The sequence below is a fragment of the Puma concolor genome, unplaced genomic scaffold (assembly GCF_028749965.1).
Source record: "Puma concolor isolate L17-30 unplaced genomic scaffold, mPumCon1.1.hap2 unalloc_scaffold_58, whole genome shotgun sequence".
NCBI lineage: Eukaryota > Metazoa > Chordata > Mammalia > Carnivora > Felidae > Puma > Puma concolor.
Window position 1 is genome coordinate 118,856 of NW_028240267.1, and position 22,638 is coordinate 141,493.

Consider the following 22,638-nt stretch of genomic DNA (forward strand, 5'->3'; position numbering starts at 1 on the left):
AACTCCTACGACTTCTAGTAGCCAAAGTGGGAGGTTTTCCCAGCCTCAAGTGGAAGGGATGTAGATTCCAGCTCTTGGTGGAGAGTTGGGGGGAAATGTGAAAGAATTTGCAGCAATCGTTACTCTGTCACAGTATTAAATTACCATTTTACAAATGAAAACATTAGAGCACAGAGCGGTTAAGCATCTTGTCAATATAATACCAGTAGGAACGTGTCGGGGTGGAGATAAGTGTCTCCCACATTTGCTACATTGATAGGGTTGGTTTTTAGACTAAATGTGAAGTTTATCAGGTTTAAGCGATGGTGGAATAGTTTAAATAAACATATTCTTTTAAAGATATAAATTCTATTATGCCAAGTCAGTTGCCTGTATGAAGGAAGCCAAAAGGATTAATCACTACATTTGTAGAGTATTCTAGAACACAGGATTGAAAAACTAACTTATATTTTTACGCTATGAATTTTCAGATGATGGGTAAGGTGCGAATATTGTCTAAAGGCCTCCTTAAATTTCTTATACGCATAGGGTTTGTTACCAGAATGAATGCTTGGATGCTGGAAAAGGGACGAATTAATTCTAAAAGCCTTCCTAAATTCCTTACATTTAAGGGGTTTCTCACAAGTATGAATACACTGATGTAGTGTAAGTTTGGGGCACAATCTAAAGGCCTTCCCACATTCCTTACATTTATAGGGTTTCTCACCAATATGAATTCTCTGGTGTTGTGTAAGTTTTGAGAGTAACCCAAAAGCCTTCTCATGTTCCTTGCAGTCATAGGATTTAATCCCAATATGGATATTTTGGTGTGAAGTAAGTTTTGAGTAACGACTCAAGGCCTTCCAACATTCCTTACGTTCATACAATTTCTCACCAGTGTGAAGTCTGTGATGAAGAATAAGATGATAACCATCACTAAAGGTCTTTCCACATTGCTCACATTCACAGGGTTTCTCACCAGTATGAAGTCTGTGATGTACTCTAAGGCCAGAGCCACACAGAAAGGCCTTCCCACATTCTTTATATTCATAGAGTTTGTTGGCAATATTAAGCTTCTGATGTCAAGGAAGGTTGTACACTGTCTAAAGGCCTTCCCACATTTTGTACATACATAGGGTTTCTCACTGGTATGAACCCTCTGATGGAGAGTAAGTTGACCATGCACTCTGAAGGCCTCCCCACATTCTTTACATTCATAGGGCTTCTAACCAATACAAATTTCTGATGTACTTTAAGGTCTGGGCCACTATGAAAGATTCTCCACATTCCTTGCATTCATAGGGTTTCTCACCAGTATGAATTCTGCGATGAAAAGTAAGCTGTTGGCATACTCTAAAGGCCTTTCCACATTTTTTATATTCATAGGGTTTCTCCACAAAATGAATGCTCTGATGTGCAGTTAAAGATGTGTGGTTTTGCTAAAAGGGCACTTTTTGAGGTGTAATTTTCACTTCACTGAAATATCCCTCCTGTCCTTCAAATTTTCTTTTGGATTCCCAATCACCGTTTTAAAATTGAAAACCTAAGGCCATCGTTTTATAATTCTTTCCATTATCTTCCACGAGGGGGACTTTATTTCATAAATGTCATTTTCTGAAGATAACTTCTTGGTCTCATACCCAGTCTCTCAATCTGTGTATCACCTCCTTCCTTTCCTCACAACTTTCCAGGGCTCTTTTCCTTGCTGCAATAAGGAAATCACATCTGGCCTCGAAATGAAGCACCCCGGCGAAGCCCATCACTGATCCATGGGCCATGGTTTAGAAACTGAAGAACTAGTCAGTCTTCCTGGGGGTTTACTCGCCTGGAGAAGCAGAGTTCACAGAGGCCAGAGCTGGGGTGTCACGCCTGCCTCACAGCGATGCTCGGTGTAAGCAAGGATGTGAGGAAACCTGCAAGACCCAGCCTCCAGCATGAACTCCTTTGCTTTTGTGTGGGAAACTCTTGATCTCTCCTTCAATTCTGAATGATAGTCTTGCTGGAGAGAGTCTTCTTGGCGGCAGATTTTTCCCATTCAGCATGTTGAATATATCACACCCCTCCCTTCTGGCCTGCCAGGATTCTGTGGAGACATTTGCAGCCAGCCTCATGGGTCTTCCCTTGTAGGTTAGGGCCTTCTTTTGTCTTGCTTTTAAGATTTTCTCTTTCTCACGATACTTTTTCCAATTTAATTACAATATATCTTGGTCTGGGCCTGCTTTTGTTGATTTTGATGGGAGTTCTCCATGCCTCCGGGATCTGGATATCTGTTTCCTTCCCCAAAATAGGGAAGTTTTCAGCTTTTATTTCTTCAAATAAACTTTCGGCCCTTCTCTCTTCTTCTTCTTCTGGGACTCCTATAATACGAATGTTATTATGTTTGATGGAATTTCTGAGTTCCTTAATCTATTCTCATGTTCCATAATTCTTCTTGCTGTCTTTCGTTCAGCTTCATTGTTTTCCATTCTTTTGTCTTATATATCACTTATTTGTTCTGCTGCTTCTTCCAGCCTTCTGTTCATTGCATCAAGTCTGTTTCAAATCTCAGTTATTGCGTTTTTCATTTGGGACTGACTGCTTTTTGAAATTTCTTACCTCTGTGGTAAGGGTCTCCCTGGTATCTTCTATGCTTTTCTCAAGCCCAGCAAGTATCCTTATGACTGTTGCTTTAAATTTTCCATCAGGCATGTTACTTATACCTGTCTCACTTAGATCTCTGGCCATGATCTTATCTCTTTCTTTCCTTTGGGAGGAATTCCTCTGTCTTGTCATTTTCCCTAAGTCTCTGCCTTCTTCTCTGTGTTAGGAAACCAGTTATGTTTCCTGCTCCTGAGAGTATGATCTTATGAAGAGGTCAGAAAGAGTCCTGGAGGTGTATCTGGTGTGTGCCGCATGCACTCTGCAGCTGTACTTTGGCTGCTTTATCCTGCTGGTTAGCGGTGTGCAGAGGCTCTCCTTCCCTGCTGTGGGTAGCGTTTGGTCCTTGGCAAGAATGTGGTCAGTTTAAGTAGGTGTGCTCTGGTCTGCCTGTGAAATGTGACCTGATACTTCTTCCACTAGAACTGAAGCCCTCAGAACTCTCTGGTCAAGAGATGTGGTGCGGATGAGGGTCTGTGCTGGTCTTCTGGGGAGGGTCTCACTGCACTGGGACTGAGGCTGGCTTAATCAGGAGGGGCAGTCATGCCAGAGCACACGGGTGTGAGACACAGTATAAGCAGGTTAGGCAGTCAGTTTGGGGCTGAGCTGCTTTCCGCAGGTGGCTCTGTATTTATCCTGAGGGACTGAGGAGGGAAATGAGACCAGCTGGCACCTTTGTGCCTGGAGAGGAGTATCCATGAATGCTACCTCTCAAAGACTCACTCTAGGAAGACCAAGTATCCTTCCCACATGTGCCCCAGATGCTCTTCAGATCACTGTTTGCATGCTGCCTGCCCCCAGGTTGTGTGCCTGACTTCTCTCCAGGAGCAGGGCAGTGCCCTCAGGTCTCTACCCCATCCAAGCCCACTGACCTTTAAAATTACAGGCTTTAAGCCCTGCCAGTTGCAAAAACTCATGAAAATCAGCCTCTCTTGCTATCCTAGCCAATTGCTTTTTGGAAATGCTCTCCTAGTATGTTCCCCTGTGGCTCCTCTCTCTCTCTCTCTCTCTCTCTCTCTCTCTCTCTCCCTCTCTCCCTCTCTCCCTCTCTCCCACTCCGTCTCCCTTTCTCTCTCTCCCTCTCACCTTTCTCCTCGACCCTGGCTCCCCCCTCTGCAGCAATCTGTTTCTGCCCTAAACCACATATCCATGCTCCCTACATTCTTCAATGCTCCTACATGCTCCCACATTCTTCAATGTGGCTTCTTCTACATCTCAATTGTGGAGTTTGTTCTCTCTTCAGGTTGATTTCTAGGGTATTTAGAATGACTCTATAGTTATCTAGTTGTATTCGAGGGACAACAGGAGTCTAGGGTCCTCCGACTACACCGCCATCTTACTCCTCCCTCCCAAAGTGTTGTTAATATTAATAATATTTAGCCACCAGTATGAACCTTACCTTACTTTCTTCTGAAGGCGTCAAAGATCATTGTACACTGAGTTCTGGTCTCTTCTTCCTTCCAGGTTCATTTTTTTTTTTTTTTTTTTGGTCTCTATTTCATTTATTTCTGCCCTGATCTTTGTTATTTTCTTCCTTCTTCTAACTTTGAGTTTAGTTTGTTCTTTTCAATTCCCTGAGATTTGAGACTTTTTTTCCTTAGTGTAGGTTTCTATTGCTGCAAACTTTCCCCTTAGATTGCTTTTCTAGGAGCGCACAAATTTTGGTAAGTAGTTTGTATATTTTCATTTTTTCAAGGTATTTCTTGATTTCCCTTGGATGTCTTCTTTCACCCATTGGTTTTAGGATAGTGTATTATGTAACTTCCACAAATCTGTGCATTTTCAAGCTTTCCTTTGGTTATTGACTTTTCCTTTCATACCATTGTAATAAAAAAATAATAATTTCATGAGTTCAACCCCTTACATTTTCTAGGACTTGTTTTGTTAATTGTCTTGTGATCTCTCCAGGAGAATGTTTCTGGTGTGCTAGACAAGAATCTGTATTCTGTTGCTGTTGGATAAAATGTTCCATATATGTCTGTTAAATTTTTTAGTGTAAGGTATGGATCAAGCCCAATATTTCCTTGTTGAATTTCTGTTGGAATGATTTATCCACTGTTAATATTTTAATAGTGACGTCCCTAACATTTTTGTATTGTTGTCATTTCTCCCCTCATATCTGTTTGTATTTGCTTAATATATACAGATGCTTCATGTTGGGTCCTGTATATTTACTATTGTTATTATCTTCTTGACGAATCCCTTTATTTAAAGAAGTTTTTGTTTATTACTATTTTTGGCTGAAAGTCTATTTTCTGCAATATGAGTATAGCTGTGCCTTCACTCCCAAACTTAAAAAACAACTAGCACCAATCCTCCTCAAACTCATCAAAGAAACTGAAGATAAAGGATACACCCAAACTCATTTTACAAGGTTAACATTATCCTCATAGCAAAAACAGATAAAGACTACAAATAATAAATAAAAGAAACATATACACAAATATCTCTGATGAATATAGGTTGAAAACTTTTCTACAAAAAATTAGCAAACCCTAGTGTAGCACACTAAAATGTTCATACACCATGATTAAGAGGGATTGATAGCAGGGATGAGGAAACATACACAAATCAACAAATGCAATATACCACATCAGTACAATGGAATATAAAAACCATATGGCTTTCTCAATAGATTCAGAAAAGCATTTCACAAAACAAAACATCTTTTCATGGTAAACATACTCAACAAATTAGTTGTAGAAGGAATGTGCCTCAACATAATAAAGGCCATATATGACAAACTTGTGGTTAACATACTCAGTGGCATAAGGTTGAAAGCTTTTACTCTAAGATCAGAAACAAGCCAAGATGCCTACCTTCACTACTCTTATACAAAACAGTACTGGAATTCTTAGCCTGAGCAATTAGGCAAGAAAAGAAATAAATGATACCCAATTAAAAACAAATACAGGTCTTTGGAAATGACATGGTCTTATTTGCAGAAAATTCAAGATACCACTAGATACCACCAAAACCTGAGGGAACTAATCAACAACTTTAGTAAAGATGCACAACAGAAACTCAACATACAGAAATGAGTTACATTTTTATAAAATAAAAAAATATGTGAAAGTATTTTTTTCTTTTCTTTATTTTAATAATTTATTGTCAAGTTAGCTAACATACAGTGTATACAGTGTAATCTTGGCTTCGGGAGTAGATATCCATGATTCATCCCTTATATACAACATCCAGTACGCATCCCAACAAGTGCCCTCCTCAATTCCCATCACCCATTTTCTCTACTCCCCACCCTCATCAACCCTCAGTCTGTCCTCTGTATTGAAGGGTCTTTTATGGCTTGCCTAACTTATGTTTCCATCCATTCCCCCATGGTCTTCTGTTAAGTTTCTCAAATTCCACATATGACTGACAATATATGATATCTGTCTTTCTCTGACTGACTTATTGAACATAGCAAAGTAATGGTGCTGGGAGAACCAGAGAGCAACATGAAGAGTAATGAAACTGGACAACTTTCTTACATCGTTCACAAAAATGGACTCTAAATCAATGAAAGATCTATATGTGAGACAGGAAACCATCAAAATCCTACAGGAGAAAACAGACAACAACCTCTTTGACCTCAGTTGCAGCAACTTCTTACTTGACATGTCTCTGAGGCAAGGGAAATAAAAGCAGAAATGAACTATTGGGACATCATCAAGATAAAAAGTTTCTGAACAACACAGAAAACAGTCAACAAACTAAAAGGTAACCAATGGAATGGGAGAAGATATTTGCAAATGACATACCAAATAAAGGATTAGTATCCAAAAGTCTATAAAGAACTTAACAAACTTAACACCTGAAATACAAATAATCCAGTGAAGAAATGGGCAAAAGACATGAACAGACACTTTTCCAAAGAAGACATCCAGATGACTAACAGACACATGAAAAGATGATCAACATCGCTCATCATCAAGGAAACACAAATCAAAACCACATTGAGATACCACCTCACAAAGGTCAGGGTGGCTAAAATTAACAAGTCAGGAAACAACAGATGCTGGGAAGGATGTGGAGAAAGGGGAACCCTCTTGCACTGCTGGTGGGAATGCAAACTGGTATAGCCATTCTGGAAAACAGTGTGGAGATTTTTCAAAAAATTAAAAAAAGAATTACCCTATGACCCAGCCATAGCAATACTAAGAATTTATCCAAAGAATACAACAGCACTACTTTGTAGGGGCACAGGTACACCAATGTTTATAGCAGGGCTATCAACAATAGCCAAATTATGGGAAGAGCCCAAATGTCCATCAACTGATGAATGGATAAAGAAGCTGGGATGTGTATGTATGCATATACATACATACAAACATACATGCAATGGGATACTACTCCGTGATAAAGAGAATGAAATCTTGCCACTTCCAATAACATAAAAAGATTTTTTCATCCCACATTCATGATAGCATCAAAAACAATAAAACACGTAGGATTAAATTTAACCAAAGAGGCAAAATATCTCTACACTTAAAACTACATGAATTGATGGAAAAATTGAAGAGAATTAAGATATCCTGTGCTCATAAATTGCGCATTGAGAAGGGCACTTGTTGGGATCAGCACTGGGTGTTGCATGTAAGTGATGAATCATGGGAAACTACCCCGAAACCAAGAGCACACTGTATACACTGTATGTTAGCCAACTTGACAATAAATTATATTAAAAATATTAATATTGAAAAATGTCCACAGTATTCAAAATCATCTCTAGATTCAACGCAATCCCTATCAAAATTTGAGTGGCATTTTTCACAGATAGAGAAAAAACAATCCTGAAATCTGTATGGAGCCACAAAAGTCCCAATTGCCAAAGCCACTTCAACAAAGAAGAACAGAGCTGGAGGCAGCCTACTTCCTGATTCAAACTATCTTATAAATATCTAGGAATCAAACCAGTATGTTATTAGCTCAAGAAACAGACACATACACCAACGGAACAAAATTAAGAGCATAAAACTAAACCCACCCACATACAGACAACTACTCCTGGAAGAAGGAGTCAAGGATATTCATGAGCAAACATAGTCTCATTAATAAATCGTCCTGAGAAAACTGGGTAAATACATTCAGAGAAATGTATCTGAAATTGTAAAGCTCCTAGAAGACAACATAGAGAAAACAATTCTTGACATTGGATGCATTGACAGTTACCAAATGAGGCTATTCTAACATTGTCCTATCAACTAACATAGCTGACTCTTTGTGATCCAAATTTCATTGCAAAGACTGAAAGACTGTGACTTCTAAATTTTTTTAACTTACTGTGTCTATAGGGGTATAGTTTGTTCCATGGAGCTCTTGAGTGGTACAAGATTCTACTAATAGCCAGTACTCCCACCACCTCCTGGAAAGTGTATTTTTTTTTCCTTTCAATGTGACCTGCAGGGATAAACTGTTACCACATACCCTACGATATATTTGTATTTTAGAACAGATTGGGAATACATCATGTAGGAGCCGGGCACTTCTAAGTAGTAGAAGCTCAAGGAAACATATTTTCTTGTTCTAATCATCTTCACAAAAGGGTTCACACAAAGATTGGCCTACAGGACATTGGATATGGAGCACATTTTGTGCACGAGTATGTCTGTGGGTGTGTGTGTTTAATAATGTATTAATATATATGCTGCTTCCACCTAAATGCAAATGAAAATATAACACATTGTGGCAGACTGAGGAGAATCATTCTGTGGGAATAGAGATGGTTTTTCTAAGAGGAGCAGTGAAACCTGGGAGAGGTTCATTTCATGCTAGAAAGAACACATTGTTAGCCAACATGCTTCCTTTAAATACATTAAAACCGAGTTCTCATTAGAGATAAGTTACTAAAGAAGCTTTCCAAAGAGAATCTGGCAAAACTGTTTCATGTTTCCAAGTGCTTGAAATGACGACTTACAAATGTGAGAAAGCATTATGTGTGACCTGCTACCACAGATTCGGGGGGACGGGGCCCTGTCAAAGGCTTTGACCACTGATCAAGACAGGCCATTGATCATGGAGATCCCAAATAACCCAATCAGAAACATCCACGATGCTTCTCTGAGACTCAACACACAAGTACACCTGAACAGCCTCATCCTGAAAAGGGGTTGAAACCATTCTCAGAAAAGGTTCACGAATCAGAAGAACTTACACTTCCTAGAGACCTCATAGATTTCATTCACTCCAGTGGTTGAAATAAATCCACCCAACAATGTAAATCAATAGAATTAAATTTTTTAAACGGAGCAAGTGTGGGAACCCAGGGAGGCCCCCCAACGTGGACCTCAACAGCATATTGATCACTTTGAATAGAAGGTACTGGGGAAAGAGCAGGTGTGAGGACATCACACCCTCCTCTGTCCCCCTGGAAGCAGGAAATATCTCCCGAATGAAAGTCCCTTCCCAGGTCTAAGAAGGAAAAATGACCACTTATCACCACAGGTAGGGACCTTAGAGCTGAGAAGGCTGTAGAAATAAACCTGCTACTTCTTTACTAACCCTCTACCTCAGCCCACATTCCACTTCGCATTCCCTGCTAACTGCAGCTCCAAACCCCAGTTTTCTTTCTCCTGTCAATTCCACGCTCATCTGTTGTTTCTCTATAAATGGGGTAAAAACCACCTACTTTGCGGATTTCTTTGGGTCTCAATGTCCTGATTGGGCCTCCGTGTGCAGATAATAAAACTTTGGGTGTATTCTCCAGTTACTCTGTCTCATGGCAACTTAATTCCAAAACAGCGGGAAAGAAGGAAATGTCTCCTCCCAGAAGTCAGTGTCCTGTCTCTAAGGCTACCTAGGGGAGCCCTTCCTCTGACCCCTCTGATCTCCAGTCATCCATCCTCTCCTTCCACATGTACACACAGCCCCCCTCATCCACATCTACACACAGCCCCCCTTTCCCCTGCAAACCACGAGTCCACACACAGTGTTTCCCAGTCTGCACTATCAGATCTCAAACATGCCACAAAACCACAGCTATGAAAGAAAGCTCTCATCTGTGTCACAAAACAAGTATCCAAAAAGCAGACACCTGTGAAAGGTGGAGTTCGCAGGGGTCTGTGACCTGTTCCTGCCTCCTCCGTGAGCCTGGTCAGAGCAGGACTCTGGCAAACAGTAGCTGTGAAATGTGCAGACTAGGAGGAACAGGAGGGTCTCACAGGGGTGACTGCGCTCTGATGACTGATCCAGGAGTGAGTTTAGCAGGATGTAGATGGTGTGCACAGAGTGCAGTCACCTACACTGCACACCCTGCTGTTATGCTAACACGTGACAGTCCTAAGGCCAGGACAGGGTACAAAGGTAGGGATGCATGAACTGAGGAACCCCGTACCTTCTCTGTGCTGACTTGGACCACACAAAAGAGTCCCATATTGGAGAAACGAACTGCTGTCCATTGCAGTGAGGGGACCCCAAAGCTGCCTGACAGGGCTCAGTCCTGCTGGATACTGCAAGTGCCCTCACTATTTTGTGTCTTTGCTGATTGGTAGTAAATCTGCTGGTTGAGAATTATATTTTAGGGATATATACTAACTAACTTGGATGTAAATTTAAATAAATAAATGAGTGAGTGAGTGAATGAATGAATGAATGAATGAATGAATTCTGTTTCAGGGGAGAACTCAAGATGGTACAGAAGTAGAGGGACTGGGATTTCCCTCATCCCTCAAGCACAGCAGCATTGAGGTCAGAATACTTGGAAAACCCCAAAGTACACAATGTGGAGCGACAGAACAATGTCCACAGGTGAACGGGGCAGCTTGGCGGGACACAGGTGAATGTGTGGGAATTGAGGGGGATAAAACGGGCGGCGCTGGCAAGGAGCAGGGAACCCCTTCTGTGGAGAAATAAAAGGAAGAGGAAGAGAGGCTGTGGAAGTCTGGGATTGTATTTGGACATGAGAAAAACCTCTGCGGACCACAGACTGGGGAACGAGAACTTTGGGCAAGCCAGTTTCTACTTTGAGAACATCCTTAGGAGCTCCAGATGGGAGTTCCGGGAGCCCAGCTTTCTCCCAGCTGCCACCTTGTGCATGCCTGGGGGAGGGGAGCCAGCCAGCCTGGTGGGATATGGGGGCACGCTGGGATCTGGGAGCAGTCCCCTCCCTCCAGTACTGGGGAAAGAGGGTTATTACCCCCCAAGGGCAAAAGACCCTGCAGGCACCAGCCAGAGTCCCTTTGTCAACTGGACACAGTGGCGCTATCCCAGGACAGGTCCATCCACACCGGGACTCCTGAAGACATCGGGGTTGGAACCCCAGCCCAGCCCAGGGAGAAACAGACACTGTGGGGGTGTTGCTCTGTGAGGGCGGCATGGTTTGGGACACGTGGTCTGGGGAGGAGAGACTGGGGGTTCGCCATTGTTCTCCCTAGCACCACACGGTGGGGCTTCGCAGGACAGTGGCCCCCAGTGGAGGTGGGACCTGCTTACACCAAACTCCGCCCCTCCGTGCCTGGTAACTGCTTATCTACCCCAGTGACATTGACACTGACTGAGACAGACAGCCCCTCCTCCAAACCAGCACATTCCCTGTCCCAGGAGCCAGCAGACAACTGTCCTGGGGTTTCCTATGTTAGTCTCTTGTTGTTTTAACTATTATTTTTTTCTCTTTTCATTCCTTCTCTTCTCTTTTCCCTTCTTTTTCTTTCTACTCTCCTCTTTTTTCTTCCCTCGTTGGAATCAGCCTCATAGTTTCTGATTTGATTCTTGGTCAATTCTTATTTTATATATATATATATATATATATATATATATATATATATACACATATATATACACATACATACATATGTGTGTGTGTGTATATATATGTGTGTGTGTGTGTGTGTGTGTGTGTGTGTGTGTATTATAATTTTCTTTTGTTTTCTTTCTTTCTCTGTTCTGGTTGTTTCTTGAATCAGGTGTTTACTCTATTCTTTTTACACTTTTATGTATCTCCTTCTTTATTTTCCTCTCTCTGTTTCTCTGTCTCTCTCTGGATTGAGCCTTGTATCTTTCATTCTCTGCCTGGTCTTTCTCCTGCCCCTTTCATTTTTCTCTTCATATGGGATAAGTTTTCTGCCTGTCCCCAACCTTTTTCCTTATTGAAGCTTACTTCAACAAACAAATCAAAGCACACCTAGCAGAAGGTCCAGTCAGCCACTAAGAACAGTGAGATAAAGCAGCAAAAGATACAACAACAGAGTGCATGCAACACACTCCAAAAACACTTCCTGAAGTTTCAGGCCCTGGAAAGTTTATGACCCGTTTGTATATAATAGTTCTCGCAGGTGCAGACACATAACAAGCTATTAAAACACATAAAAGACAGAAAACTAGCCAGAATGATAAAACAGAAGAGTTCTCCTCGAAAGAAATTTCAGGAAGAAATGACAGAGAATTGCCCAAAACAGATATAAAAAATATATCTGAACATGAATTTAGAATAATAGTCATAAGACTAATTGTTGGGCTTGAAAAAAAAACATAGAAGAGCAGTGAATCTCTTGCTGCAGAGATCAAGGACCTAAGAAATAGTCATGAAGAATTAAGAAATGCTATAAATGAGATGCAAAATAAACTAGATGCAGTGACAGCAAGGATGGAAGAAGCAGAGAGGAGAATGGAAGACAAAATTATGAAACGATAAAGCTCAGAAAGAGGAATAGGAAATTACTAGACCATGAGGGGGAGAATTAGAGACCTAAGGGATTCAATGAAATGTAATAATATCCATATAATAGGAGATCCAGAAGAAGAAGAAAGAGAGAAAGGTACAGAGGGTTTATTTGAACAATTATAGCTGAGACCTTCCCAATCTGGGGAAGGAAGCAAACATCCAAGTCCAGGAGACACAGAGAACTCCCTTGAAAATCAACAAAAATGGGTCAACACCAAAACATATCATAGTGAAACTGGCAAAATATAAAAAGATTTCTGAAAGCAGCTAGGGACAAATGAGCTTTAACCTACAAGGGTAGACACATAAGGGTAGAAGGAGACCCGTCCACTGAAACATGGCAGCCAGAAGGGAGTGGCAGGAAATATTCAATGCACTGAACAGGAATAATGTGCAACCAAGAATCCTTTATCCAGCAAGACTGTCATTCAGAACAGAAGGAGAGATAAAGTCTTTCCCAGGTGAACAAAAACTTAAGGAGTTTATGACCACTAAACAAGCCCTGCAGGAGATCCTAAGGGGGACTCTGTGAGTGGAAAAGAGCAAAGACTACAAAGGACCAGAGACAGCTCTACAAGCATGAAACCTACAGATAACACAGTGACACTAGATCCATATCTTTCAGTAATCACTATGAATGAAAATGGACTAAATGCCCCATCAAAATACATGGGGTATCAGAATGGATAAAAAAAAAACAAAACAAGATCCATCTATATGCTGTGTAGAAGAGACTCATTTTAGACCCCAGGACATCTTCAGATTGAAAGTGAGGGGACGGAGAACCATCTATCATGCAACTGTATGTCAAAAGAAAGCCGAGGTAGCCATACTTATATCAGACAAACTAGATTCTAAAACAAAGACTGTAAAAGGAAATGAAGAAGAGCATTATATCATAATTAAGGGCTCTATCCATCAAGAAGAGCTAACAATTGTAAATGTTTATGCACCCAAATATATAAATCAATTAGTCACAAACATAAATAACTGTATGGATAATAATACTGTGATTGTAGGGGACTTTAATACTCCACTTACATCAATGGACAGATCATCTAGGTAGAAGATCAGTAAGGAAACAATGGCTCTGAATGACACATTGGACCAGATGGACTTAACAGATATATTCAGAACTTTTCATCCAAAAGCTGAACACACATTTTTCTCAAGTGCACATGGAACATTCTCCAAAATAGATCACATACTGGGTCATAAACCAGCCCTCAACAAATACAAAAGGACAGAAATCATACCATCCATATTTTCAGATCACAGTGCTATGAAACTTGAAATCAACCACAAGAAAAAATTTGGAAAATCCCCAAATATAAGGAGGTTAAAGTACATCCTACTAAAGAATTAATTCATCAACCAGGAAATTAAAGAAGAAATTTAAAAATATATGGAATCAAGTGAATATGAAAAAACAACAGTCCAAACCCTTGTGATGCAGCCAAGGCAGTCCTAAGAGGAAAATACATTGCAACCCAGGCCTATCTCAAGAAGCAAGAAAGGCCCCCAAAACACAACCTAACCTCACACCTAAAGGAGCTACAAATACAGCAGCACATACAGCCCAGAGCCAGCAGAAGAAGAGAAATAATAAAGATTATAGAAAAAATAATCAACATAGAATCTAAAACGCCAGTAGTATAGATCAATGAAATTAAGAGCTGGTTTTTTGAAAGAATAAACAAAAATTGAGAAACCCCAGCCAGACTTCTTAAAAAGAAAAGAGAGAGGAGCTAAATAATTAAAATCACAAATGAAAGAAGAGAGATCACAAACAACACCACAGAAAAACAAACAAATATTAGAGAATACTACAAAAGCTTATATGCCAACAAACTGGACAACTTGGAAGGAACGGACAAATTCCTAGGCACTCACACACTATCAAAACTCAAACAGGAAGAAATAGAAAATTTTAACAGACCCACAACCAGCAAAGAAATTGAATCAGTTATCAAAACTCTCCCAGCAAGGGGTGCCTGGGTGGCTCAGTTGGTTAAGGGTCCAACTTCGGCTCAGGTCATGGTCTCATGGTTCATGAATTCGAACCTCACGTCAGGGTCTGTGCTGACAGCTCAGAGGCAGAAGCCTCCTTCAGATTCTGTGTCTACTCCTCTCTCTGCCCCTCCCATGCTCATGTTCTGTCTCTCTCTGTCTCTCAATAATAAATACACATTTAAAAAAATTTTTTTTAATCTCTCAATAAATAACAGTCCTAGGCCAGGTGGCTTCCAGGGGAATTCTATCAGACACTTAAAGAAGAGTTAATACCTAGTCTTCTGAAGCTGTTCCAAAAACATAGAAACAGAAGGAAAGCTTCCAGACTCATTGTGTAAAGCCAGCATTATACTTTGGTTCCCAAACCAGACAAAGATCCCACAAAAAAGGAGAATTACAGGCCAATATCGCTGAGCAACATGGGTGCAAAAATTCTTAACAAGATACTGGCAAATTTAATTCAACAATATATTAAAACAATTAATCACCATGATCAAGTGGGATTCATTCCTGGACTGGAGAGCTGGTTCAACATTCACAAATCAATCAATGTGATACATAATATTAATAGAAGAAAGGATAAGAATCATGTGGTCCTGTCAATGGGTGCAGAAAAAGCATTTGACAAAATATAGCATCCTTTCTTACTAAAAACCCTCAAGAAAGTCAGGATAGAAGAAACATACCTTAACATCATAAAAGTCATATCTATGTGGCCCATAGCTAATATCATCCTCAATGGAGAAAAACTGAGACCAACCCCCTGAGATCAGGATAAGACAGGGATGTCCACTCTCACTACTGCTGTTTAATATAGTGTTGGAAGACCTAGCCTCAGCTTCACACAACAAAATGAAATAAAAGGCCTTCAAATTGGCAAAGAAGAAGTCAAACATTCACTTTTTGCAGAGGACATGACATTCTACATGGGAAGTCTGAAAGACTCCACCAAAAACACTGCTAGAACTTATCCATGAATTCAGCAAAGTCGAAGCTATAAAATCAATGTATAGAAATTGTTTTCATTTCTCTACACCAATAATGAAGCAACAGAAAGAGATATCAAGGAATGGATCCCATGTACAATTGCAACTAGAAACATAAAATACCTAGGGATAAACCTAACCAGAGAGGTAAAAGATCTGTATACTGAAAACTATAGAAAGCTTATGAAAGAAGTTGAGGAAGACACAAAGAATTGGAAAAATAATTTTCATGCTCATGGATTAGAAGAACAAATATTGTTAAAATGTGGATACTGCCCAAAGCAATCTCTACATTCAATGCAATCCTAATCAAAATAACACCAGCATTCTTCACAGAACTAGAACAAAAAATTCTGAAACTTGTATGGAACCACAAAAGACCCCGAATAGTCAAAGTCAAGTTGAAAAAGAAAACCAAAGCTGGAGGCATCACAATCCTGGACTTCAGCCTGTACTACAAAGCTGTGATCATCAAGACACCATGGTGTGGGCACGAAAACAGACACATAGACCAATGGAATAGAATATATAACCCAGAATTGGACCCACAAATGTATTGCCACCTACTCTTCGAAAAACGCAGGAAAGAATATCCGATGGAAAAAAGACAGTCTCTTTTAAAATATGGTGCTCAGAGAACTGGAGAGCAACATGCAGAAGAATGAACCTGGGCCACTTTCTTATACCATACACAAAAACAAATTCAAAATGGAAAAAAGGGCTAAATGTGAGACAGGAAACCATCACAATCCTATAGGAGAAAACAACCTCTTTGACCTCAGCCATAGCAACTTCTTACTTGACATGCCTCTTAAGGCAAGGGAAATAACAGCAAACATGAACTATTGGGACCTCATCAAGATAAAAAGCTTCTATACTACAAAGGAAACAATCAACAAAACTAAAAGGCAACTGACGGAGTGGGAGAGGATATTTGCAAATGACATATCAGAAAAAGGGTTAGTATCCAAAATCTACAAAGAGCTTACCAAACTCAACACCCAGAAAACTAATAATCCAGTGAAAAAATGGGCAGAAGACATGAATAGACACTTTCCAAAGAGAACATCCAGATGGCTAACAGACACATGAAAAAATGCTCAACATCACTCACCATCAGGGAAATACAAATCAAAACCACAATGAGATACCACCTCACAACTGTCAGAGTGGCTAACGTTAGCAACTGAGGAAACAACAGATGTTGGTGAGGATATGGAGGAAGGGGAACCCTCCTGTACTGCTGGTGGGAATGCAAACTAGTGCAGCCACCCTGGAAAACAGTATGGAGCTCCCTCAAAAAAATCAAAAATAGAATTACCCTATGAACCAGCAATAGCACTAGTAGGAATTTATCCAGTGGATAAAGGAGTGCTGATTCTTAGGGGCACATTTACCCCAATGTTTATAGCAGTGCTGTCAACAATAGCCAAATTATGGAAAAAACCCAAATGTCCATCAATGGATGAATGGATAAAGTAGACACTGGTGGAGGGTGGCACCTGGGTGGCTCAGTCAGTTAAGCATCTGACTTCAGCTCAGGTCTTTATCTCACGGTTCATGGGCTCAAGCCCCACCCCGCCACCCGTGTCAGGTTCTGTGCTGACAGCTTGGAGCCTGAAGCCTGCTTCTGGTTCTCTGTGTCCCATTCTCTCTGCCCCTCCCCCAATCATGCTCTCTCTCTGTCTCTCTCTCTCTCAAAAATAATAAAAATTTTAAAAATATTTAAAAGAGTCCTTGAGGGTTTCACACCACGGAAAGTTCATTTCAGGGATTATACAGTGGCCGTTTGGTATAACTGTCAGGATGTGGTTGAAACATAAGAGAGAGCAGGATATTTGTCAGCATCAGGGATAAACAGTTTTATAAAACTGTTTTTAGGCTGGTGTTCATTCAGCATTACTATGGTGTAAAAATATATCCCAGGTGATGATGTCAAATGTGAATACTGTGATGCTGTTAGGAATACAGACAGAACCATGACATGTGAGAATCTTCCTGAGCTGACATTTCCAGCCTGCCTAATGCTGTTTCTGTTCCAAGATCACGTGTCAGGACCATGAGCAGCTCAGGGGGTTCAAGACCCAGGAGGATGCCAGTTAGCTGTCAGGAGAGGAAACAGTGTGATTGTTATGGATATGTGTCCCATTGAGGACACAAATACATTTACCTACACTGGGCTACACGCTGGGAAAACCTACCAAATATCATAAACCTTTCTTTGATGGTGGCATTGTCAAAGCTCCAGCTTCCATGGGAAAATACACTGTGCATGACAATAAATACATACCAAAAAAAACCAGATCCATACCCCACAACATATGCATATACAAAGGGAGCTTGAGTTGAGACCTAAAGGCTACAATGTCACACTCACTTGTTATGAAAAGTTTCTATTTATTACTTATAATTTAGAATGGATTACAGCTATTTCATAATGAGACGACTATTTGTAAACTTCAGACATATTGAGATTTTTAATGATTAATATACATTTCTTTCTTAAACTTTCTCTTGGTGAATCTAATCTAAAAGAACATGGGATTTCCTGGAAAATAGAGACCATTCTTTATTGTTTTGTAATATTTCCCTGCAATCAAATTGTATGGGGCTTTTGGCAGACGTGAGATACAAAAGCCTTGGTTACTTCAGGCCTCAATCAAAGAATTTATAAAATGGTATGAAGTGAGTATCTAAATATATTTTACCCTTTGAGGGGCACCTGGGTGGCTCTGTCAGTTGGGCATCTGACTTCAGCTCAGGTCAGGTCTTCGGTTCTTGAGTTTGAGCCCTGTGTCAGCCTCTGGGCTGACAGCTCAGAGCCTGGAGCCTGCTTCGGATTCTCTCTCCCTCTCTCTCTGCCCTCCCCCACTCACACTCTGTCCTTCTCTCTCTCGAAAATAAACAAACATTTTTTAAAAAAATAAATAAATATATTTTACCCTTTGAAACTTTGCTGCATTATTATAGGTAAAAAAAAAAAAAATGTAAATTAGGACTTCTGTCATTTAATGTCCTCCAAAGACAATTTTAATGAATGGGAGGGTTCACAAACTTAAAATAAGCAAGTTGCACACTCACATGGGTGTTTCAGTGACTATGCCCAAAATTACACATAAGCACCGCCTGCTGTATTGCTACCTGATGCTCCCATTGTCCCTGGGATGAGTGCATTACACCGTCTCCCTCTGTGACATGAAGGCTACATTAAATTACTGTCACACTGCTACGGTCACACTGGGGCCTAACATCTGAATGACTTCATCAGGATTGATGTTACCAGGATTTTCTCTGACCTAAAATTTTTCTTTCCCAAGTTATATACTAATTCTGGGAAAAAGCTGTGATACTGTCAGCCTATGGACCATTTAATAGAGCCATGATCAAATTGCAGGAATAAGTGATATGCCTCCAGAAATTGCTAGAAAATGCTGAAATGCTAATATTTCCTACACTATTATAGTTGTTGCTATTCTTTTTTTCAGTATGCCTTTATAGTATGTGCATACTTTTTTTTTACAATTAGAAATGGAATACTATTCCCAAGAGGGGGTGAAACAAGAAAAACCTGTGGAGCTTTCTAAAAAATTAATATGATGCAAATGCTGTAGAAACACTAAACCAGCGTCTCTGGAGGTTAGAATGAATCCATGAACTTAGACTTGGAATGCTCACTTGCATAAAAGAATACGGTAAGAAAATTTCCTTGAGAGTCATTAGGGGAAATATTGGAGGACATATGCTGGACACAAACACCTTAAAGGGTCTGAATTCAAAGACTTCTATCACAGGGTCTTCCAACCCCAGTCATCTGGAGTCACAGCCCCCATAAAGCACATTCTTCATTGCACTTGTCACATCCTTGTTCCTCAGTGTATAGATGAAGGGGTTGGCCATGGGGGTGAGATTGGTGTAGAAGAGAGAAATGAACTTGCCCTGATTCTGGGAGTGGTTGTTGCTGGGCAGGAGGTAAGCATAGATGGCCGTGCCATAGAACAGGGAGACCACTGTAAGGTGGGATCCACATGTCCCAAACACTTTCCTCTGTCCCGCAATTGACTTTATTCTTAAGACCACCCTGACAATCCGACCATAAGAGAATGTGATTAATGCCATAGGTATGAGCAGAATGATCACACCGACAAAGAAGAGCTCAGACTCATTCACAGTGGTGTCAACACAGGCAAGCTTGAGCAGTGGGGGAACCTCACAAAAGAAGTGGTCTATTTTATTTCTCCCACAAAGTGGTACAAGGAAGATGAGCACCGTCTGCAATGAGGAGTTGGCAAAACCAATGAACCATGATGCAGAAGCCATCAGGACACAGAGACGGGGGTGCATGATCACTGTGTAGTGCAGGGGCCTGCAGATGGCTGCGTAGCGGTCAAATGCCATCACCCCTAACAGAATGCATTCTGTGCCCCCCAACCCTAGAGCGATGAACAGCTGCGCTATGCAGCCACCAAAGGAGATAGATTTGTCTGCTCCCCTGAGATGAACCAGCAGCTGAGGAACAGTGCTGGTCGTGTAACACAGGTCCAGAAAGCTTAGGTTGGAGAGGAAAAAGTACATGGGAGTCTGCAGGTGTGGGTCCAGGAGGGACAATGCAATGATGGTTGTGTTTCCCAGCAGGGTAAGCAGATAGAAGATCAGAAGAACCACAAAGAGGACTCGCTCCAGCTGAGGCTGGTCAGAGAAACCCAGCAGGATCAAACTAGTGAAAGAACTTCCATTTTTCGGATCCATCCTTTCTTACCACATGTTTCCTGTCAACAGCAAGTATTTAGCAATTTTTAAAGAAATATTCTAAATAATAGAAAGTTAGCAGGGGGTGGATGTATCATGTTAAAAGACATGGCCATTGGATTATATCAATAACTATTTAAATAAATTATGTACTCATTGAAACTGACATTGCTTATACTAATATAGTTCCACACTATCAAAAAAGTAAATCATTAATATGTAATAGAAAATCAAATAATGGACCTTGTGTTTCCATCAGTCATAGGTACAAAAGTTTTTTCAATCTGATCTTAAATAGGATTTAAAGTACTTTGAATATGTAGGTACATTTAGAGAAAAACAGGATGAGGAAAAAGAGGGCATGAAATCAGAAAGAATAGGAAAGAGATGGAGATAGAAAGAGAGTCATTATTTTAAATATGTATCTCATAATTCCACACAACTGGATTTGCACACACCTCACATGCAGTACTTTATAATACAACATAATCTCCAAATGTATCCAGATGTAGGAATTTATGACCTACAATGTACTTATACAAAAACTTCAATTACATTCAAAATTTCATGACTAGATCTGCAAATGAACACACATTGGTGTGTTTTTTCCTGTGGTAGTAAAACAAATAATCAGAGAGAACCAGAATACCACCATTCAATCACAGTGTTAACTTTTTCCCTAAAGATGCTTAAAATTACCATACCATTTTAACAGGAACTCCAAAAATTCATTTGGCTGTGTCAAGTCAGTTGGATTTAGAACTCAAAAATCCAGTCATCAATATTTTCCTCTTCCTTCTACAGATTTCTGTTACATACATTACACCAACTAGTGTCTGTAAAATTCCTGAAATAAGTTGGATTATTCCCTATCAACACTCTAGTCACAAAAAAACATTTTAAAAAGTTATCCAACCATGTAGTTATGTACACACACTTCCTATGATAAAATAAGCAATAGAAAAACACACAGAGCTAAAGACAGAAGCACTCTCAAAGCAATGGCAGGTCAAAGCGCTATAATGCAATACTTAATGTATACAAGGGAAGGCATAAACAAAAAATTATTTTGGTATTACACAAAATCTCAGACATCCATCAATATTAGGTTAATTATTACCTTTCTGGAAGCTACCTTGCAGAGTTAGTGACACTGGACCAAATACATTGCCAAATATAAGGCTAGGTGATGACCATTTTCATCCAACGCTTACTACTGAAGAAGAATAGTTATACGCTGACCAAAGAGGCATCAGAAAATGAGGATTTCAGTTCTATCACATTCAAATGGTTGGGCATACAGCACATTGTTGATTCTTCTAAGACTTTTAAAATCTGAATCATGAATGGGGTTAGACCCACTGATGGGTGAAAGAAATTGGTACAAAACTGGCATAAAACAAATAGTCATAAATACTGAGAAAAGGATGTGGTATTTGACACTATTTTACACCTCCTTTTCCTACAAAGATGTGATCAGTGATATCAATGACATTTGATAAAATCTATGCACAAAAATTTCTTAATAGAATTAATTGCACAGGTATTTGAGACAATCTAAATGTGCAACACAAGGGAACATCACCTGACTCACACCTACTCAGAAGAACAATGAAAGCAAACCATGGTTCCAACTCTTGCAGACAAGCATGAATATAGATACATTTACCAGAGATAGATTCCTGACAAATTTTAAAATGTGTCTAATAGGGGAAGTACTCACCAATGTGAAGGAGCACAAACATAAAATGCTAACTCATCCAAGGAAAACACCAATATAATAATGCAACATTAGAATACAATAATGATATATTTAAACAATATTATTTCAATAAGGACTAAGAAGGCAGTTGGGAAAAAATAAAATGCTGGTGAGATGACTTGTAAAGTGATTTGCTATTTTATGGGATTCTATGTGTGTGTGAACTTATATTATGTGGAACACAACTGATATGATATGATATGATATGATATGATATGATATGATATGATATGATATGATATGACATGACATGATATGATATGATACAGAAAAGTCCAGTTATAAAAATCACAAAGAAATTATTACTTCACATACAGAAAAAAATAAATACTTGAAAAAAGCATACATTATGTATGATAACTATCAAAAAGGGGATATAATGCAAATGACATCTCGCAAAACTCAATTTTACAATAATAATTAAGAGAACAGACATCATCAGGAGGAGGTCAAACTTTCACTCTTTGCACATAACATGATACTCTATATGGAAAACCCTGGAGATTCCACAAAAAAAATGGCTAGAACTAATCCATGAATTCAGCAAAGTTGCAGGATGTAAAACCAATGCACGGAAATCAGTCGCATTCGGATACATCAATGATGAAGCAACAGAAAGAGAAATCAAGGAATCAATCCCATTTACAATTGCACCAAAAAAAAAAACCATAAAATACCTAGGAATAAATCTAACCAAAGAGGTGAAAAATCTATACATTGAAAATTATAGAAAACTTATGAAAGAAATTGAAGAAGACACAAAAAATGGAAAAAGATTCCATGCTCTTGGATAGGAAAAACAGATATTGTTAAAATGTCAATGGTACCCAAAGCAATCTACATATTCAATGCAATACCTA

General features: G+C 39.7%; 1 protein-coding gene and 1 pseudogene across 1 annotated transcript; both read right to left on the reverse strand.

Annotated features, from left to right (window-relative positions):
• Positions 1–443: 443 nt before the first annotated feature.
• Positions 444–1,723, reverse strand: LOC147571116 (uncharacterized; annotated as a pseudogene).
• Positions 1,724–19,077: 17,354 nt separating this feature from the next.
• On the reverse strand, positions 19,078–20,037 carry LOC147571117 (olfactory receptor 2B8-like). Its single transcript, XM_086696623.1, has one exon. The coding sequence runs from the start codon at positions 20,014–20,016 to the stop codon at positions 19,078–19,080; it is 939 nt and encodes a 312-aa protein (XP_086552749.1). The 5' UTR covers positions 20,017–20,037.
• Positions 20,038–22,638: the final 2,601 nt, after the last annotated feature.